This window comes from Hyla sarda, chromosome 9 (assembly GCF_029499605.1).
Source record: "Hyla sarda isolate aHylSar1 chromosome 9, aHylSar1.hap1, whole genome shotgun sequence".
Lineage (NCBI taxonomy): Eukaryota > Metazoa > Chordata > Amphibia > Anura > Hylidae > Hyla > Hyla sarda.
This window is the reverse complement of record NC_079197.1, coordinates 22,467,652-22,483,580: the sequence shown is the minus strand read 5'-3', so window position 1 is coordinate 22,483,580 and position 15,929 is coordinate 22,467,652. Positions and strand designations below refer to the sequence as shown.

The 15,929-nt window shown below is 43.4% G+C and overlaps 1 protein-coding gene and 1 long non-coding RNA gene across 3 annotated transcripts in view; one reads left to right on the top strand and one right to left on the bottom strand.

Annotated features, from left to right (window-relative positions):
- LOC130290739 (uncharacterized) overlaps positions 1 to 14,961 on the top strand; it is a 34,164-nt gene extending 19,203 nt beyond the window's left edge. The window contains exons 2-4 of the long non-coding RNA XR_008847676.1: positions 9,059 to 9,148; positions 12,348 to 12,596; positions 14,830 to 14,961. This is a non-coding gene — a long non-coding RNA (uncharacterized LOC130290739). The remainder of the gene's footprint in view (positions 1 to 9,058; positions 9,149 to 12,347; positions 12,597 to 14,829) is intronic.
- The window catches only part of MIGA2 (mitoguardin 2), a 30,475-nt gene continuing 18,728 nt past the window's right edge, over positions 4,183 to 15,929 (bottom strand). For both annotated transcript variants that reach the window (XM_056538770.1, XM_056538771.1), the window contains exons 10-16: positions 14,867 to 14,939; positions 14,692 to 14,778; positions 14,492 to 14,590; positions 9,494 to 9,628; positions 9,075 to 9,128; positions 7,673 to 7,789; positions 4,183 to 5,411 (exon numbers count right to left, since the gene is read on the bottom strand). In XM_056538770.1, coding sequence (XP_056394745.1) covers positions 5,208 to 5,411; positions 7,673 to 7,789; positions 9,075 to 9,128; positions 9,494 to 9,628; positions 14,492 to 14,590; positions 14,692 to 14,778; positions 14,867 to 14,939 — 769 coding nt within the window. In that variant the 3' untranslated portion in view covers positions 4,183 to 5,207. The remainder of the gene's footprint in view (positions 5,412 to 7,672; positions 7,790 to 9,074; positions 9,129 to 9,493; positions 9,629 to 14,491; positions 14,591 to 14,691; positions 14,779 to 14,866; positions 14,940 to 15,929) is intronic.

Genomic DNA, 15,929 nt, shown 5'->3' with positions numbered 1-15,929 from the left:
AAACAGATATGCTGGAAGTCCCATGCAAGTCTACAAGACTTCTGGGAAATCCTTATTCTGATTGCTTTAGCCTCAGTCTACAAAGTTCCCGTGAGATCTTAAACTGGTATCCTGCCGCCAAACAAATGTCAGAGTTACACTTAAAACAATGTGATTGAAGGCCCATTTACTTCCTTCCTCTGCTCTTGTGGTCCTTCACGCTCTTTGGCGACAGGTGCACTCTTTCTACTCTCTGCAGTCTATCACTCTCCTCTAATGCCTTTGCTATTGAACCCTGCTTTTTATCCGGGCCAAGAAAAACACCAATTCTGCCGCATGGCGTTTTTTTGGGCCAAAAAACGCTGCGGCCAGATGTTAGCTGTAAATCAAAGAGAAATCGCAAATTTCTTATTCCACTTGGTTTTTCACTTTGGCGTTTTTTTTTTTTTTTTATCCTTTTGGCGTTTTTTCACTTTTTTGGCGGTTTTTTCAGCTCCTTTGCATTTTCCAAAAAATGCTGTCTGTAGCTCAAACAGGCGTTTTTAGTCAAAATTGTGGCGTTTTGCTCCAATAGAAGTCTATGGAAGTGAGAAAACACCAAGAAAAACAGATATGAGGGTTTTAACTTTGGCGTTTTTGCAGGCGGTTTTTAATCTTTTTTGGACTTTGGCGATCCAAAAAAGTGATGGCGATACCTGTTTTGAATAAAATTTCGTAGGGTACCATTAAAAAAAAAAAAAGATACAGTAGTGAAGGAAAATTGTATCTAACGAAATTTTAATTTTTTTATCACAAAAAAAATACTTTTTAAACAGGGATCAATTTATGTGTGCGGGGAAATAAAAATATAGCCGACAATTATAAAAAATTTATTGTTTGTGTGTTTTTCACTTATTTTCTTAATTTTTTAATTTTTTTTTAGTTAGTACTACTATTCCCAGCATGGAACACACTGTTCCATGATGGGAGTAGTAGTACCTGTACTAATAGACAAATCGCCCATTGTGATCTTTCTGTATAATGTATAGATGCGGAGGCCGCTCTTCTATGGTCCCCTGCCCTGACATATATATATATATATATATATATACACATATCCATATTTCCCGCAGAGCTGTGATTGGCCAGATGGTTCCAGTCAATCACAGCTCTAGGAATATGTGTATATATACGGCCGTGCAGGGGACCATAGGAGAGTGGCCGCCGCATCCATACATTATACAGGAGGATCACAGCGGGTGTCAGAAGTGATACCCACAGTGATCTTTCCATACCTGCAGGTAATACTGCTCCATGCTGGGAGCTGTAGTACCTGCATTAATAGACAGATCGCAGCGGGTTTCAGAAGTTACACTTGCTGCGATCTGTCTATTAATGCAGATACTACAGCTCCCAGCATGGAGCAGAGTGTGCTCCATGTTGGGAGTAGTAGTGCCTGCCTGCCTAAGGACACATCACAGTGGATGTCACTACTGAAACCCGCTGTGATCGTCCTGTCTATAGCAGAGATGGAGCGACTGTATACATCGCTTGCATCCCTGCTCTGCACTATACTCCGGGCCGGCCACTCACTCATTCATATTTCTCTCAGAGCTGTGATTGGCTGCAATCATCCGGCCAATCACAGCTCTGGGAGGGAAATATGAATGACATCACTGGCCGGAGTATAGTGCAGAGATGTGAGCGCTGTATACAGCAGCATCTGTGCTATATAATGGACGATCGCATCAGGTGTCAGGACTGAGACCCGGGTCGATCTGTCTATTACTACAGGTACTACTACTCCCAGCATGGAACAGTTTGTTCCATGCTGGGAGTAGTAGTACTACCTAAAAAAGTTAAAAATAGAGAAAAAAAATGTGAAACACACACACTTTATTAAAAAATAAAAAGTTTGTTATAAAATATATACATTTCGTTTAATAAAATGTTCTCCATCACTGCAGCATCCTTTTTTTTTTTTTTTTTTTTTGGTATTTTGGGTACCAAAAAAAAAAAAAAAAAAAAAAAAAAACGCCAAAAGGTGACAAAAATGCAATTTCCACACAAATGAAAAAACGCCAGGCGCAGGACATTGCACTGGTGTTTTTTCAGGCGTTTTTTAATCCCAAAAAACGCAGAACAAAAAAACAAGTGGAATCCTAGCCTTACCCTCCCAGCTCTTAGGCTCCCACCAGGTCTTTTTTTTTTTTCTTCACTCCTAGGTCCCCGGCACTAGGACAGCCTCTTCCACTATCCTTGAAAATACTTCCCGCTATTCCCCTCTACATAGAGGTTGGTTGTTTCATTTATATGCACTGTCAAAGGACCAAAAATGTTATTATATGTTACAGTGGGAAGCAAATTTTAACATCACATTATCTGTACCCTGCTGGCAGATCTCCTTAAAAATATTGCATCTGGCCTATTATGTCCTGGCTCGCTTGCATGCTATGTTTCCATCTTCCTCTCCCTACTGCTTTAGAGGTTACCCTAGTATAGGTAATATGTATCATATATTGTGGAGTTGCCCTTCAGTCTACACCTTTTTACGTGATTTGACAGGTTTTACTTGCCCTTATACTCCCTCCTTTTATCTCCTAAGTGATAAACCTTCTCATATGTCCTTTAGACTGTTTCGTATCTAATTTTGTGTTGCTAGCTGCCCGTATTCATATCACTTCTGGATGGAAAAAACCTGAACGTCCTCGGGATGCCTTTATTGCCAGGGTTAATATTATAGTTTTGTTTGAGAAATTCTGTTGTCTTCCTCTAATTGTCCTGATCTCAGGTACACCATGTCACTTTATTGATATCTACTTTTGAGATGGCATGTGTACTTTTATACTACGCAATTTGTAGCACATTTTGTTTATGTATTTTCTTTGTTGGTTTTCACTAGAGATGAGCGAACTTACAGTAAATTTGATTAGTCACGAACTTCTCGGCTCGGCAGTTGATGCCTTTTCCTACATAAATTAGTTCAGCTTTCCGGTGCTCCCGTGGGCTGGAAAAGGTGGATACAGTCCTAGGAGACTCTTTCCTAGGACTGTATCCACCTTTTCCAGCCCACCGGAGCACCGGAAAGCTGAACTAAATTTATGCAGGAAAAGTCAGCAACCGCCGAGCTGAGAAGTTCGTGACGAATCAAATTTACTGTAAGTTCGCTCATCTCTAGTTTTCACCTAAAGATAACATTACTTTTCTCTGCCTGGGTTACATCCCAGCTGTTATTATTCTACTTTTGTCATTTCGTATGCACTTTTCAATAAACTAGTTTGGTTTGATACTAAACAATGCAAAGCACTGGGTGAATACTTCCGCATAAACTCAACCCTCTAAAAATCTCTCTTTTAATCAAATCTTTGTGCAAGTATTTAGCAAGAGGATAAAGACCGGTCATCGGATGACAACACTGTACTACACTCTGAACACAAATACAATATAACATTATTTGATATGTCAGTAAAATGTGCAATAATACAAAGCAGTACATTAGTGCAACAACAAAGAAAAGTCACAATACTTGGCAATCACAGATGTGAACCCATCGATAGAAATTATTAGGATACTTTAAAAAGGACATTATGGGGGGCAGGGGGTAGTACAGTTAATAAATAACCATTAGCGAAATCTCAACTTTACCCACTGAATGCATGTACTCTAGGAATTCCTACCGATAAGCATTGGGTTAAGAATAGACCCAGAGCCGGACTGGCAGGAAAGTTTACATCAATCCAACACTTCAAACTTCCAAAATTAAATAATGTGAGTGAGATTCAGGAGAAGGATCTCATGTGCCGGCACTGACAGCTTGTACTGCAGCATGCGGTCCTGCCCTGTATCGTTACACAGCTTGTAGATCAGTTTTTCCCAACCAGTGTGCCTCCAGATGTTGCAAAACTACAACCCCCAGAATGCCTGGACAGCCTTTGGCTGTCCAGGCATTCTGGGGGTTGTAGTTTTGCAACACCTGGAGACACCCTGGTTGGGAAACACTGTCATAAATTATAGTCTGGAATTAGAGATGAGCGAACTTACAGTAAATTTGATTCGTCACAAACTTCTCGGCTCGGCAGTTGATGGCTTTTCCTGCATAAATTAGTTCAGCATTCAGGTGCTCCCGTGGGCTGGAAAAGGTGGACACAGTCCTAGGAGACTCTTTCCTAGGACTGTATCCACCTTTTCCAGCCCACCGGAGCACCGGAAAGCTGAACTAATTTATGCAGGAAAAGTCAGCAACGGCCGAGCCGAGAAGTTCGTGACGATTCGAATTTACTGTAAGTTCGCTCATCTCTATCTGGAATATTAATGATCCATCTATGGTCCAGACATGTATTTTACACAGTAGCTACAAGAAGGACGGCTTCCATTTTCATTTTTTGTTAATACTTTCCAATTTACATATTCTTGCCGGTCTGTTCACAGGTAAGGTATAAGGTGTAAGTCAACTATAGACAAAAATAAAAATATTAAAAATGTAGCAACCTTTTTTTTTTGTTTGCGTGTCCATTAGTTTTTTTTTTTTTTGTTTGTTTTCTTTAAAAACTCTTCATAATAGAAATGATGAATTGAAATTAGAGTCTTCTAATCTCCATTTGATTCTGTGGTCAGAAAACGGTTTTAAAAGTAGATGTCAGATTGTGCCATTATAATTTAAAAATAAGATAAGAAAGTCACTAAATCCTCTCCGTCTTGAGATTTCTGTTGTCCGCTCATAATTCGAGGAGAAGGTCCTTTGGGTCAATGATCCACAATACATGAGCAAACTAACTGTATTCATCGCCATATCTCAATTATTGGCGGTCGCTTTGTTTTGTCTAGAAAAACGTTATCCACATTGCCTGGAAAAGTCATAACAGACTTTCAGGAAATCAAAGAACCTGAGATTTGGTGTCTCATACTGAACATTCACTCATCTCTAATCCATAACCTGTGCCTCTCCAATTCTTAGGAAACTATAGGAAATAGCCATAGGATGGTGATCACATACAACAGCTGGACCGCCACAGGCTTCAGTTTACTACTTTAAACTGGTTAGAGACGAACGTAATACAGCTACAAAGACCCAAAATATCACTGTGGTCCTACTAAATCAGGCTTGCAGAATCGCAGGATTAGGGTCCGGTAATAGGCTTGTTAAAATGTAGCTGTATTACTGCCGCCTGACACTTGCCATAGGCCTCTAAAGCTTTTTAGGCCTAGAAGGTTTTTTAGTGTCAATGTGGTTACATTCTGAATCATTGCAGTCACAGGTGAAGCACTTCTTCTGTGGTCTTGCCAACATGGACATCGCCATTTGCTTCTCTTACAGTGTCTATACCCAGATATCCCAGGAGGATGTCACTCCGCCTGTGAGAAAGATGCAGGATATCTTCTGCCAGTGATTGGACTGTAGTGTATCTCACTTTATCGAGGTCAAACATATCCGTTAAATACTGCACGATCTGGTGCTGTTGGGGGACACAAGCAGAAGGTTATAATGCAGAGATAATAGTACAAATCAAGCGAGATTATTAACTACAGAAGCCAATGGGATGTTATGATATATTAGCAGAATACCTCCGTTTTACCCAGTCCTCTCACCTAAACCTTGCGGGGAAGCAAAAGCAACAATGATGCTCTTGGCCTCATATCCTGACCTTATATCCCATCCTCGGCACAAACTATTCTTTGCACCTGCCTGCCGGACAGTTGGCAGGATGTTTAAAAGTCACGGGCAATCTCTGCAGCACACGAGCACACAATATAGTACAGTGCTTCCCCAACCAGGGTGCCTCCAGTTGTTGCAAACTAAAACTCCCACCATGCCCAGACAGACAAAGGCTTTCTGGGCTTGCTAGAAGTTGTAGTTTTGCAGCAGCTAGAGGCACACTAGTTGCGCAAACATTTATATACGGGAACATTCATCATTGTTTGGCTTTGGTAAGCGAGTTCTGTAGTAATTTCTTCTTGCTTGAATTTTGCTTATGTATGACGTATTCATCATACTATCACAGGGGGTTGATAAATTTGGCTTACATAAGCAAAAAACTAATTACTTTAGAATGCAATTTTTATAGCACACATAAGCAAAAACCAATAAATAACTTCAAAACACCACTGGGAAACACCACCTCCTCTCCTCTGTGTTTATTTAAAAAGTTTTTACTACTTTTTTGACGCTCCGGGCCTGTTGGTACCAGCTCTTCCCAGTTTAGGAACAGTGAGACTCCAGCTGTTGCTAAACTACAACTACCATGATGGCAGCTGTAGTTTAGCAACAGCTGGAGACACCCGTTTCTAAACTACAACGCCCATGATGGGAGTTGTAGTTTATAAAAACACTTTGGTGTTAAAATGCCAGCCTCATCTACCACCATCCCGCTAGCCGTTGCAAAGCCCTTCATCTCCCCCTCCCCCGTAATCTTAACCCGCATTCGCTCATCTCCCCCACCCCGCCACCGCACATCTCACCCTGCCGCCACCGCTCATCTCCCCCTGCCCCCGCCGCTCATCTCCCCCCGGCTGCCGCACATCTCACCCTGCCACCATTCATCTCCCCCCGGCTGCCGCACATCTCACCCTGCCTCCGCCACACATCTCACCCTGCCTCCGCCGCACATCTCACCCTGCCTCCGCCACACATCTCACCCTGCCTCCGCCACACATCTCACCCTGCCTCCGCCACACATCTCACCCTGCCTCCGCCACACATCTCACCCCGGCCACTGCCGCTCTTCTTGCCGCAGCGTCGCTGTTCATCTCGCACCCGCACTACCTCTTGCAAGACTACAACTCCCAGCATGCCCTTACAGTGAGGACATGCTGGGAGTTGTAGTTGTGGGGGGTGGTTGATGCAGGCCGGGGCAGTGGAGGGCTCCCAGAAACATGAGACTACACTGTGATTTCATATTTTCCGGGCGATGCCGTGAATGGCCGAGACCACCGGCCTGCAACCACCCGCCACAACTACAACTCCCAGCATGTCCTCACTGTAAGGGCATGCAGCGAGTTGTAGTCTTGCAACAGGTAGTGCGGATGGTGAGTGCCCTGCCATTCACTTCTACTTTGCATCTACTATTCATATATCGTATATGTAACCTAATGAAAAGGTAATTGGTTCCTACTGTCAAAATCAAAACTCAATGGAACTAGAAAAGAGCAGCTTCAAATATTACTTTTTATGTCTATTTGTATTAGATTGCATAATTTTATGTATATGTCAAAGAGACATGTCAAAAGTTTTGATAGGTTGAGGTCTAAGTGTTCATATCCACCAAATTAGAATTGCAGGATATAAGCTCCATTATAAATCACCTACTTCTCCTCATTTATTCTAATGATCGTGGGGGGGTCTGAACACCCAGTCTCTGTCACATGTCATAAGGTTCGTTACATGACAGAGACTCTTTGGCCCAGATTTATCAAACTGTGTGAGAGAAAAAAAAAAGAGGGATTTTCCCACAGCAACCAATCACAGCTCAGCTTTCACTTTACTAGGGCTCGTTAGCTGAGTTGTGATTGGTTGCTGTGGGGAAATCCCTCTATTTTTTCTCTCACACAGTTTGATAAATCTGGGCCTTAGAATTGAATGGGATCTGTGTAGAGCTGCATTTCACCTGTAGTGTCGCTGCACAACTGATCGCTGAAGGCCCCAGCAGCAGGACACCATGTGTACTTCTCCTTTAAAGTGGAGAATGAACCAAAAAAAAATTTTATTATTTTACCTTACCTTAAAGAAATTACATATTTCTGTTAAATTTTCTTTTGGACCTAGAAATCCATAAGCCAATACAGGGCTCACATGCTCCGATACGGAGTAGAAATGGGATATGAAGCCATCTGGGACCTGACAAAGTAGAATAATCATTTAACATTGATTTTCATCATATAGAAGTAAACAACACAGTAAACCTATGACTGTGAAACAATCCGCAATGTTTATTAACCTCGCACCTATAGAGTTTGTTAATGCCAGAATTGTTACTATGTTGTGATTAGTCTCAAATCTCCGTCAGATTTCCATTCACAGAATTTGTTAAAATTATTGGGCATGAGCAGAGGATGGGGGGGGGGGGGGGGGGGATAAAGGTACTGCAAGCAGCTATTTTTATTCCGCTTAAAGGGGTACTCCGCTGCCCTGCTTCCGGAGCTCTGCTTCCCAGCGTCCGGAAGTTTATTGTTCCGAACGCTGCGTGCGGGCTTCCGTGTTCAGGGCCGCCCCTCGTGACGTCACGCCTGCCCCCTCAACGAAAGTCTATGGGAAGGGGGCAAGACGGCGAGGGGGCGGGTGTGACGTCACGAGGGGCGGGCCTGAACACGGAAGCCCACACGTATCGTTCGGAACAATAAACTTCCGGACGCTGGGAAGCAGGGCAGCGGAGTACCCCTTTAAATCATGCAAAAAAATGGACACCCAATGGAATCAAGATGGATCCCATTAAAGTCAGAGGGATCCGTCTGGACCCGTATGTGTCCGTTATGAAATTTACTGTCGACTCATTTTTACTGTCAGAGACGGAGTCCGTGATGGAGCTTCTGAACAGAGCTGCGACACAGATGGGACCTTAAAGGGGTACTCCGCCCCTAGACATCTTATCCCCTATCCAAAGCTGGGGACCCCCACGATCTCTGCTGCGGCACCCCAGACATCCGATGCATGGAGAAAACTTTGCTCCGTGCTGGAATGACTGGCGACGCGGGGCGGAGGATCGTGACGTCATGGTCATGCCCCGCTCGTGAAGTCACAGGCATGCCCACTCAATGCAAGTCTATGGGAAGGGGCGGGATGGCAGTCATGCCCCCTCCCATAGACTTGCATTGAGGGGGCGTGGCAGTGACGTCACGAGCGGGGCACGGCCGTGACTTCACAAGCCTCCGGCGCTGTACCTGACACTCTAAACGTACGCCGGGTGCAGCAGAGAGACCGTGATCAGACATCTTATCCCCTATTCTAAGGGCGGAGTACCCCTTTAAATCTTACATGTAAGGTCACATTCACATCATTATGAGAATGAACATGTCCCTGCACTTCCACAAGAACATTCCCCTCCAATAATACCCCCTGCATACAAGCAAATGCTCAGCTAATCAACATGTATTTTTTCCCACTTTCCAGCTGCTTGTATTCTTACCATGAGAAGCCTCCTTTTTGCTTTCAAAACCGACCAGCAAGCTGTTGCCAAGGCCTGGGAAGAATAAATAATGGGTAAATGTCCTTCAGCTTCTATCTGATTTGTATTATCTATATATCGTCTAAGTAAATAAATAACTTTTTTATATTTTTTCACTCTTTAAAAGGGGTGTTCCCATTTTATAATGTGAGCCAAATGAAGATACAAGAGTAAAGAGATTACAAGTGGAATGGATCTGCAGTGGGCATGTCCAACCGCAGCTCCATTCAACACTCGATCGGCGTTCTTATAATTGGCCTATGGACCAAATAGTATTCGAAAAAAACACAATTGTTGTCCGGGCACCAGAAAAACCCTATTTCCCTGCACAATGTCCTCCATGTCAGACACCAATTATCTTAACATTTATTCTTGCTTACAGTTTCCTTGAAGCTGTCAGACAGCCAGCGGTTACGTAGCACAGCAATCACAGAGGTCGGAGGGTTTTCTAGGTCCTCAAAGGCATCCATTAGGATAAAATCCAACGTAATGTCAAAAAAATTCATGCAGACCACCTAAAAAAAAGACAAACAATTATTTTGGGGAAATTGGCAGCAAAGCAGAGGAGCCAGAGACAAAGCAGTTTTTTATCCCATGCCCAAACTCATCATTCTCATAATCCAGGACAGTGTTTCCCAACCAGGGTGTTTCCAGCTGTTGTAAAACTACAACTCACAGCTGATAAGTACTGGAAGGATTAAGATTTTTAAATAGAAGTAATTTACAAATCTGTTTAACTTTTTCGTACCAGTTGATCTGACAACATTTTTTCCTCCGAAGTACCCCTTTACCTTGGAAAACTTTTTTTTTTCTAAATCAACTGGTGCCAGAAAGTTAAACAGATTTGTAAATCACTTCTTTTAAAAAAAATCGTAATCCTTCCAGTACTTTTTAGGGGCTGTATACTAAAGAGAAATCCCTAAAAGAAATGCATTTCCTCTGATGTCATGACCACAGTGCTCTCTGCTGACCTCTGCTATCCATTTTAGGAACTGTCCAGAGCAGCATATGTTTGCTATGGGGATTTTCTCCTGCTCTGGACAGTTCCTAAAATGGACAGCAGAGGTCAGCAGAGAGCACTGTGGTCATGACATCAGAGGAAACGCATTTCTTTTTTGGATTTCTCTTTAGTATACAGCCCCTAAAAAGTACTGGAAGGATTAAGATTTTTTTTAATAGAAGTGACTTACAAATCTGTTCAACTTTCTGGTACCAGTTGTTAAAAAATAAAAAAAAATTTTTTCCATGGGAGTACCCTTTTGATATGACAAGAGGAGACTAATACTCCCTACTGCAGTGGTTCTCAACCTGGGGTACTCAGCAGTTCTCCAGGGGGTACTTGAAAAAAAAATCAGTAAGGGCAGCCACAGCCACTGGTTACTGGTCTGGACCACTTTGAAAAAAAATGGTCGCCTGACGTCACTGCACCGAGGAGCAGAGCAGGAGGACAGCAGAGGGGAAGTACGGGCACTGGGCTGCTGCGGGCAGTAACTACCATCAGCTTTGTTGCTCCACTGCCCCTGCAGACCGGGGACCTCCTGCAATAGGTCCCCAGACCAGAGGAGCACCAAAGTGGGACAGTATGGTGGCCTACAACTATATATGGAGGCAGTTTGGGGGCTACAGCTATATTTGGGGGCACAGAGGGGGCCTAACAACTTTATGGGGATGCAAAGCGGGTACTATTACTGTGTGTGTGTGACAATAAACATGGGGAGTTTGTAAATAGGTGGGTATTGTACTGCAGAAAGGAGCCTAAAATGTTTGCTTGGCTGGGTCTGTGGAGAAGTCTTGTATGGGAGGAATCTTAATGGCGGTCTAGGCCAGATAGTGAAGAAAAGAAAAGTAAACAACTCCGGTTAGAGAAGACGTCACCTGTAAATCGGGGGACTGGGAAGATGGGAGAGGAGAAGAAAGTAAAGCATATGAGTTATACAGTGATCCCTCAACTTACAATGGCCTCAACATACAATAGTTTCAACATACAATGGTCTTTTCTAGACCATTGTAACTTGAAACCAGACTCAACATACAATGTTACAGACAGTCCAGATCTGTGAAACGTGTCGATGGCTGGAAGATCTGACCAATTAGAATGGACATTCACTGGTAAAACACCTGTATTACTGAAGTGCATGCACTGACTGGCTGCCTGGTAGCGCCACCTACAGTACAGGGAGGTATTACATGTTCTGTACTATACCTGTGCCACAGTTAGCTGTTCCTTTGTACACCAAGTAAGGGCGGCTCCATTTAACTTTTTTAGGACATTGCGTGTACTGTACAGGACCCTGAAGAAGCTCCTGTCCTCTACATAGACAGTGATTACAGCTCCCAGCAGATCTTTATTACTTTTATATGTAAGGATTTGCTTTATCTATGTTAGTTATCTACTTATTTTTCTTTAATACTCACTTTTTCCTATTTTTGGATGACATTTTGTGCCTTCAGAACCAATCACCAGGTTTCCATAGAGTTACGGTCTCAACATACAATGGTTTCACCATACAATGGTCATCATGGAACCAATTAATATTGTACCTTGAGGGACTACTGTACTATAATCATTACAAAATGTCTCTAATATGGGGGTACAATTTTTTGGGGAATGGGCTGTCAAGGGGTACTCAGGGAAAAAAGGTTGAGAAGCACTGCCCTACTGTGTTCTGTTTGTATTACTCCATGAGCCGTTCCTTTGGGAGATATGTTCTTGTTACATGTTTTTCTATTGCAGTCTTCTCCCTTGATACAGATTCCTGATCTCAGCACAATAAGGGCAGGTGTAGTTGTAATTACAACTACATAGCAAAAAAGCAGCTTAGGGAAATGGAAATTGCTGTTTTGTATCATCGGCCACATTTGAGATAGGGGATAGTAAAAATAACGAGCTCAGCTACATCTCAAATAGCTGCTGTGCTGATACATACTGGAAGCTGATCCATATATCAGTGTTTTCCAAACAGTGCGTCTCCAGCTGTTGCAAAACTACAACTCCCAGCATGCCCGGACAGCCTTTGGCTGTCCGGGCATGCTGGGAGTTGTAGTTTTGCAACAGCTGGAGACACTGTTTGGAAAACACTGATTTATGGATAAAAATAAAAAAAAAAACTGTCTGGGATTGTAATTGGCCAATGTTCATTCTAATGTACAGGGACGTATGCAGTGGTATTAATATGACTGTCGATCTACTAAAACCCCAGGGGCTATTACGCTTCTTTCTCTCTTTTTTTTTAGGCTTCAAAAACTGCATCAAAATGCAGCACAGGTTGAGATGAAATGAGAGCTGTACAAAAGCTGCATTTTCAGCTTTTATTCATCACGATGTGGGAGAGAAAATACATCCTGAGATTGGGGAAACCACATGGAGTCTCTACTTAGTCAGAAAACATAGGCTGAGCACAGGAATTTCTACGAATGTTTGTAACAAAAATATTTTTCAAGAAGTGCTCCATATAAAACCTCAGTCTTACAAGCATTCTGCAGGTGATTGTATCATGTTCTGCATTCGCTTCGTATTTTACCCAATGCAAGTGAATAACAATGCAAGTTATGGGTGGGCTTGACGTAATCACCTATAGCCTGCGGCAAGGCACATGAAATGCACAAAGCCCTATGTCTTCATAAAGGTTGGGAGAGCAGCTTTGTAAACCTTTGGGGTAGGGTCACACGTAGGGTCTACGCTGTGTGTTCCATGCTGCGCAGTGAGAAATACGCTGCGTATTCTCCTATGAGCAGACACACTGGGCTACCCGCGGCAGCCCTGTGTGCGCAGTGAGGTTTGGAGGCGGGCCCACACGTCACATTCACCTCGGCATGCTGGCCCCGCCTCCAAACCTCATTGCACAAACAGGGCTGATGCTGGGTAGCACTAGGTTTCTGCCCATAGGAGAATATACAGTGTATTTGTCACTATGCAGCAGGTTTTGCGCAGCATAAAATACGCTGCATATAAGCTACGTCTGACCCTACTTTTAGAAAGAATACTAGTGGGAGGAAGCAAGTTAGAAAGTTAATGTACTTAGATTTATATAAAACACTTATGTCCAAACCCAATAAAGATGTAAAGGGGTATGTGCCATGGCACATAACGCCACGTTGCGGGTAGCAAAAGACAGAGTGCCGGCACTGTAGTGTGAAAAAACAGTCCTTTGAATAATGAGGTTTGTTGTGTTTACAAATGGACGGATGGTGCGGCAGTGTCGGGGGTGCTCTTACATGGATATATAGTAGGGCAAACATGGAGGGAAGAATGAAATAACGCACTCACCCGGTTTATGTCCAAAAATTATGATTTTATTCTATAATACACATCAGGAACAAGGGGTCGGGAAGAAGAGAACTGGAGCTCAGCCGAGCTCGTGGAACGACGGTCCCGTTTCGCGGGGTTATCCGCTTGGTCACGCCAAGGCGTGACCAAGCGGATAACCCGCGAAACGGGACAGTCATTCCACGAGCTCAGCTGAGCTCTAGTTCTCTTCTTCCCGACCCCTTGTTCCTGATGGGTATTAAGGAATAAAGCCACCATTTTTTCGGCATAAACCGGGTGAGTGCGATATTTCATTCTTCCCTCCACATAACGCCACATTGCTAGCACTGACTGGTGGTCTGACCAAAGCCCCCTTGTGTTTTCTGCTCAGTGCCCCTTACATACAGGCAGCATGCAAAGAACTGATACTTAGGACCATTTAAGCAAATGAAAAAATTTGAGAGAAGCTGCAGTTCTGTTAAGGTCCCTTCGTTGAGCAATTGTGCGAATGAATCAGCATTAATCAGCAAGTGACTGTATATTCTAGGAATAGGTGTCTCCTGCTACACCTGGAATACCCTTTGGAATACTGCCTTTACAGAGGAACTCTGGTACATGAGTTCTTATGCCCTATCCACAGGATAGGGGATAATTGTCTGATCATGGGGGTGTCCGAAAACTGTGACCCCCCCGCAATCTCCTGCCTAGCACTCCTCATGCAAGGAGCAACCTCGCTCTGTGCACGGACAACTGCAGACCACGGCACAAAGCTGTGGCAGACACATCCCCTCCATCTTTATGGGGAAGCCAGAAATACAGCGCTTGTGTATCTTTGGCTTTCCCATACAGAAACAAGGAGGCGATGTGTGGGCCACAGCTTCGTGCAGTAGTCGACAGTAAGGGAAAAGAGCCAAGGTGCCTGGCAGGAGATCGCAGGGGCTTCTAGTGGTTGGACCCCCCCCCGTGATCAGACACTTATCCCCAATCTGTGGATAGGGAATAAGATCTTATGTTGTGGAATTCCCCTTAAACAAAAAGAGATGCCTTCATCAATTGGGTGGGAATGTAACACACATCGGGCTCTTCTGGGTTCTTTGAATGTTTAATACTAGAAAATAAGAAGTTTCCTTACCCCACGTCCTTCAAGTTCCCTTTGTGTGGTGGGCCACGTTTCCTCCTTTGATGCATACAGCAGCATCTCCTTATAGTTCTCAATGAATCCCTTGGGGTTCTAGTAGTTTACAATATAATATAAAAAGATTGTGCTCAATGAACAGCTTGATGTTAACACACAAGTACACAACCGTTACAAACATGGACAACGGCCAATACCTTCTCTGCTTTCACCATAAGTCCCGTCACCATCTGCTTTCCAACTTCACCATAAAATAACCGATTGCCTTCATCCTGGAGTAACAGCTGTAATTGAAGATCCAGTTTAGTTTTATTTCCTCTCTCCCCTGGATAAAGATAGTTTAGCTACGAAAGGACATATCGGCTTAGATACCTTGAAGGCCTGACGGACGCAGTGAAGTTTTGCCAGAAAGTCCTGGTCGTTGTAGCATCCCAAGAGCTCAGTCCTGAAAGTATAAAAAGCCTGACTTCATGTTTTAAGGTAAAACTCTTCCTTTTACTTCCTACTGCTTTTGAATCAATGTCTTCATTACTAATGATAACTACTGTCACATACAGATAGATGTCAGTCCCACCCTGGAGCATGGATTTGTACATACTGTATTTTTTGCATCCCTGTTGTGACCTTGGGCCCCATTCACACAGCAGAAATCTGCTAAAAGGAATATCCTATAATTTGTAAGTGACACAGTCACTTAGGCTATGTTGACACGGCGGAATTTACAAACAGAATTCCGCTTTGGAATTCCACTGCAGCAGAGTCCCATTGATTTAGATGGAATTGTGCTGCACATCTCACATGACGGAATTTCCGCGACAGAAACATCTGCTGCAGAAATCCCAATTTCGGTGTCCGCAGAAGCAATAAACATGTTCTCCGTTTTTGCGGATTCCGCTCAGGAATTTATTGCAGTCTTTGGAGATGGCGCATTTCCCAGCGGTCCTAGCAGATGGAACATGCAAATTTGCTGAATGTCCGCCCCTGTTTTCCGCCATGTGAACATAGCCTTATTGACAAGTTTCGGTGCAGAAACTACATGGGGTAGCCAGGGTGGAGATTAGCTGCATCATGTGGGACTACAGTGCACCAAAATCCACCAAGTCTAAGGGTAAAATGACCTCTTCCTCTCCCGTGTGTACATGCTCTTAAAGGGAATGTGTCATCAGAAAATCATTGGTTGCTTGAATCATGTTTTTATATTAACCATATTTTTGCTTAAGAATTTTTTGTGATTTTTTTTTCTTTAAATTTCCATTCCTAGTTTACTACTAGGCCTAAAACTAAGCTGACCCTTTCTGTTCTGTACAGATCATTTCTTGGTTATGCCTTTCATAGCACAGAGAGGATTACAGTTAAAGGTGACACCAGTGTATTGACCAGTGTTTCCCAAGCAGTGTGCTTCCAGCTGTTGTAAAACTACAACTCCCAATATGCC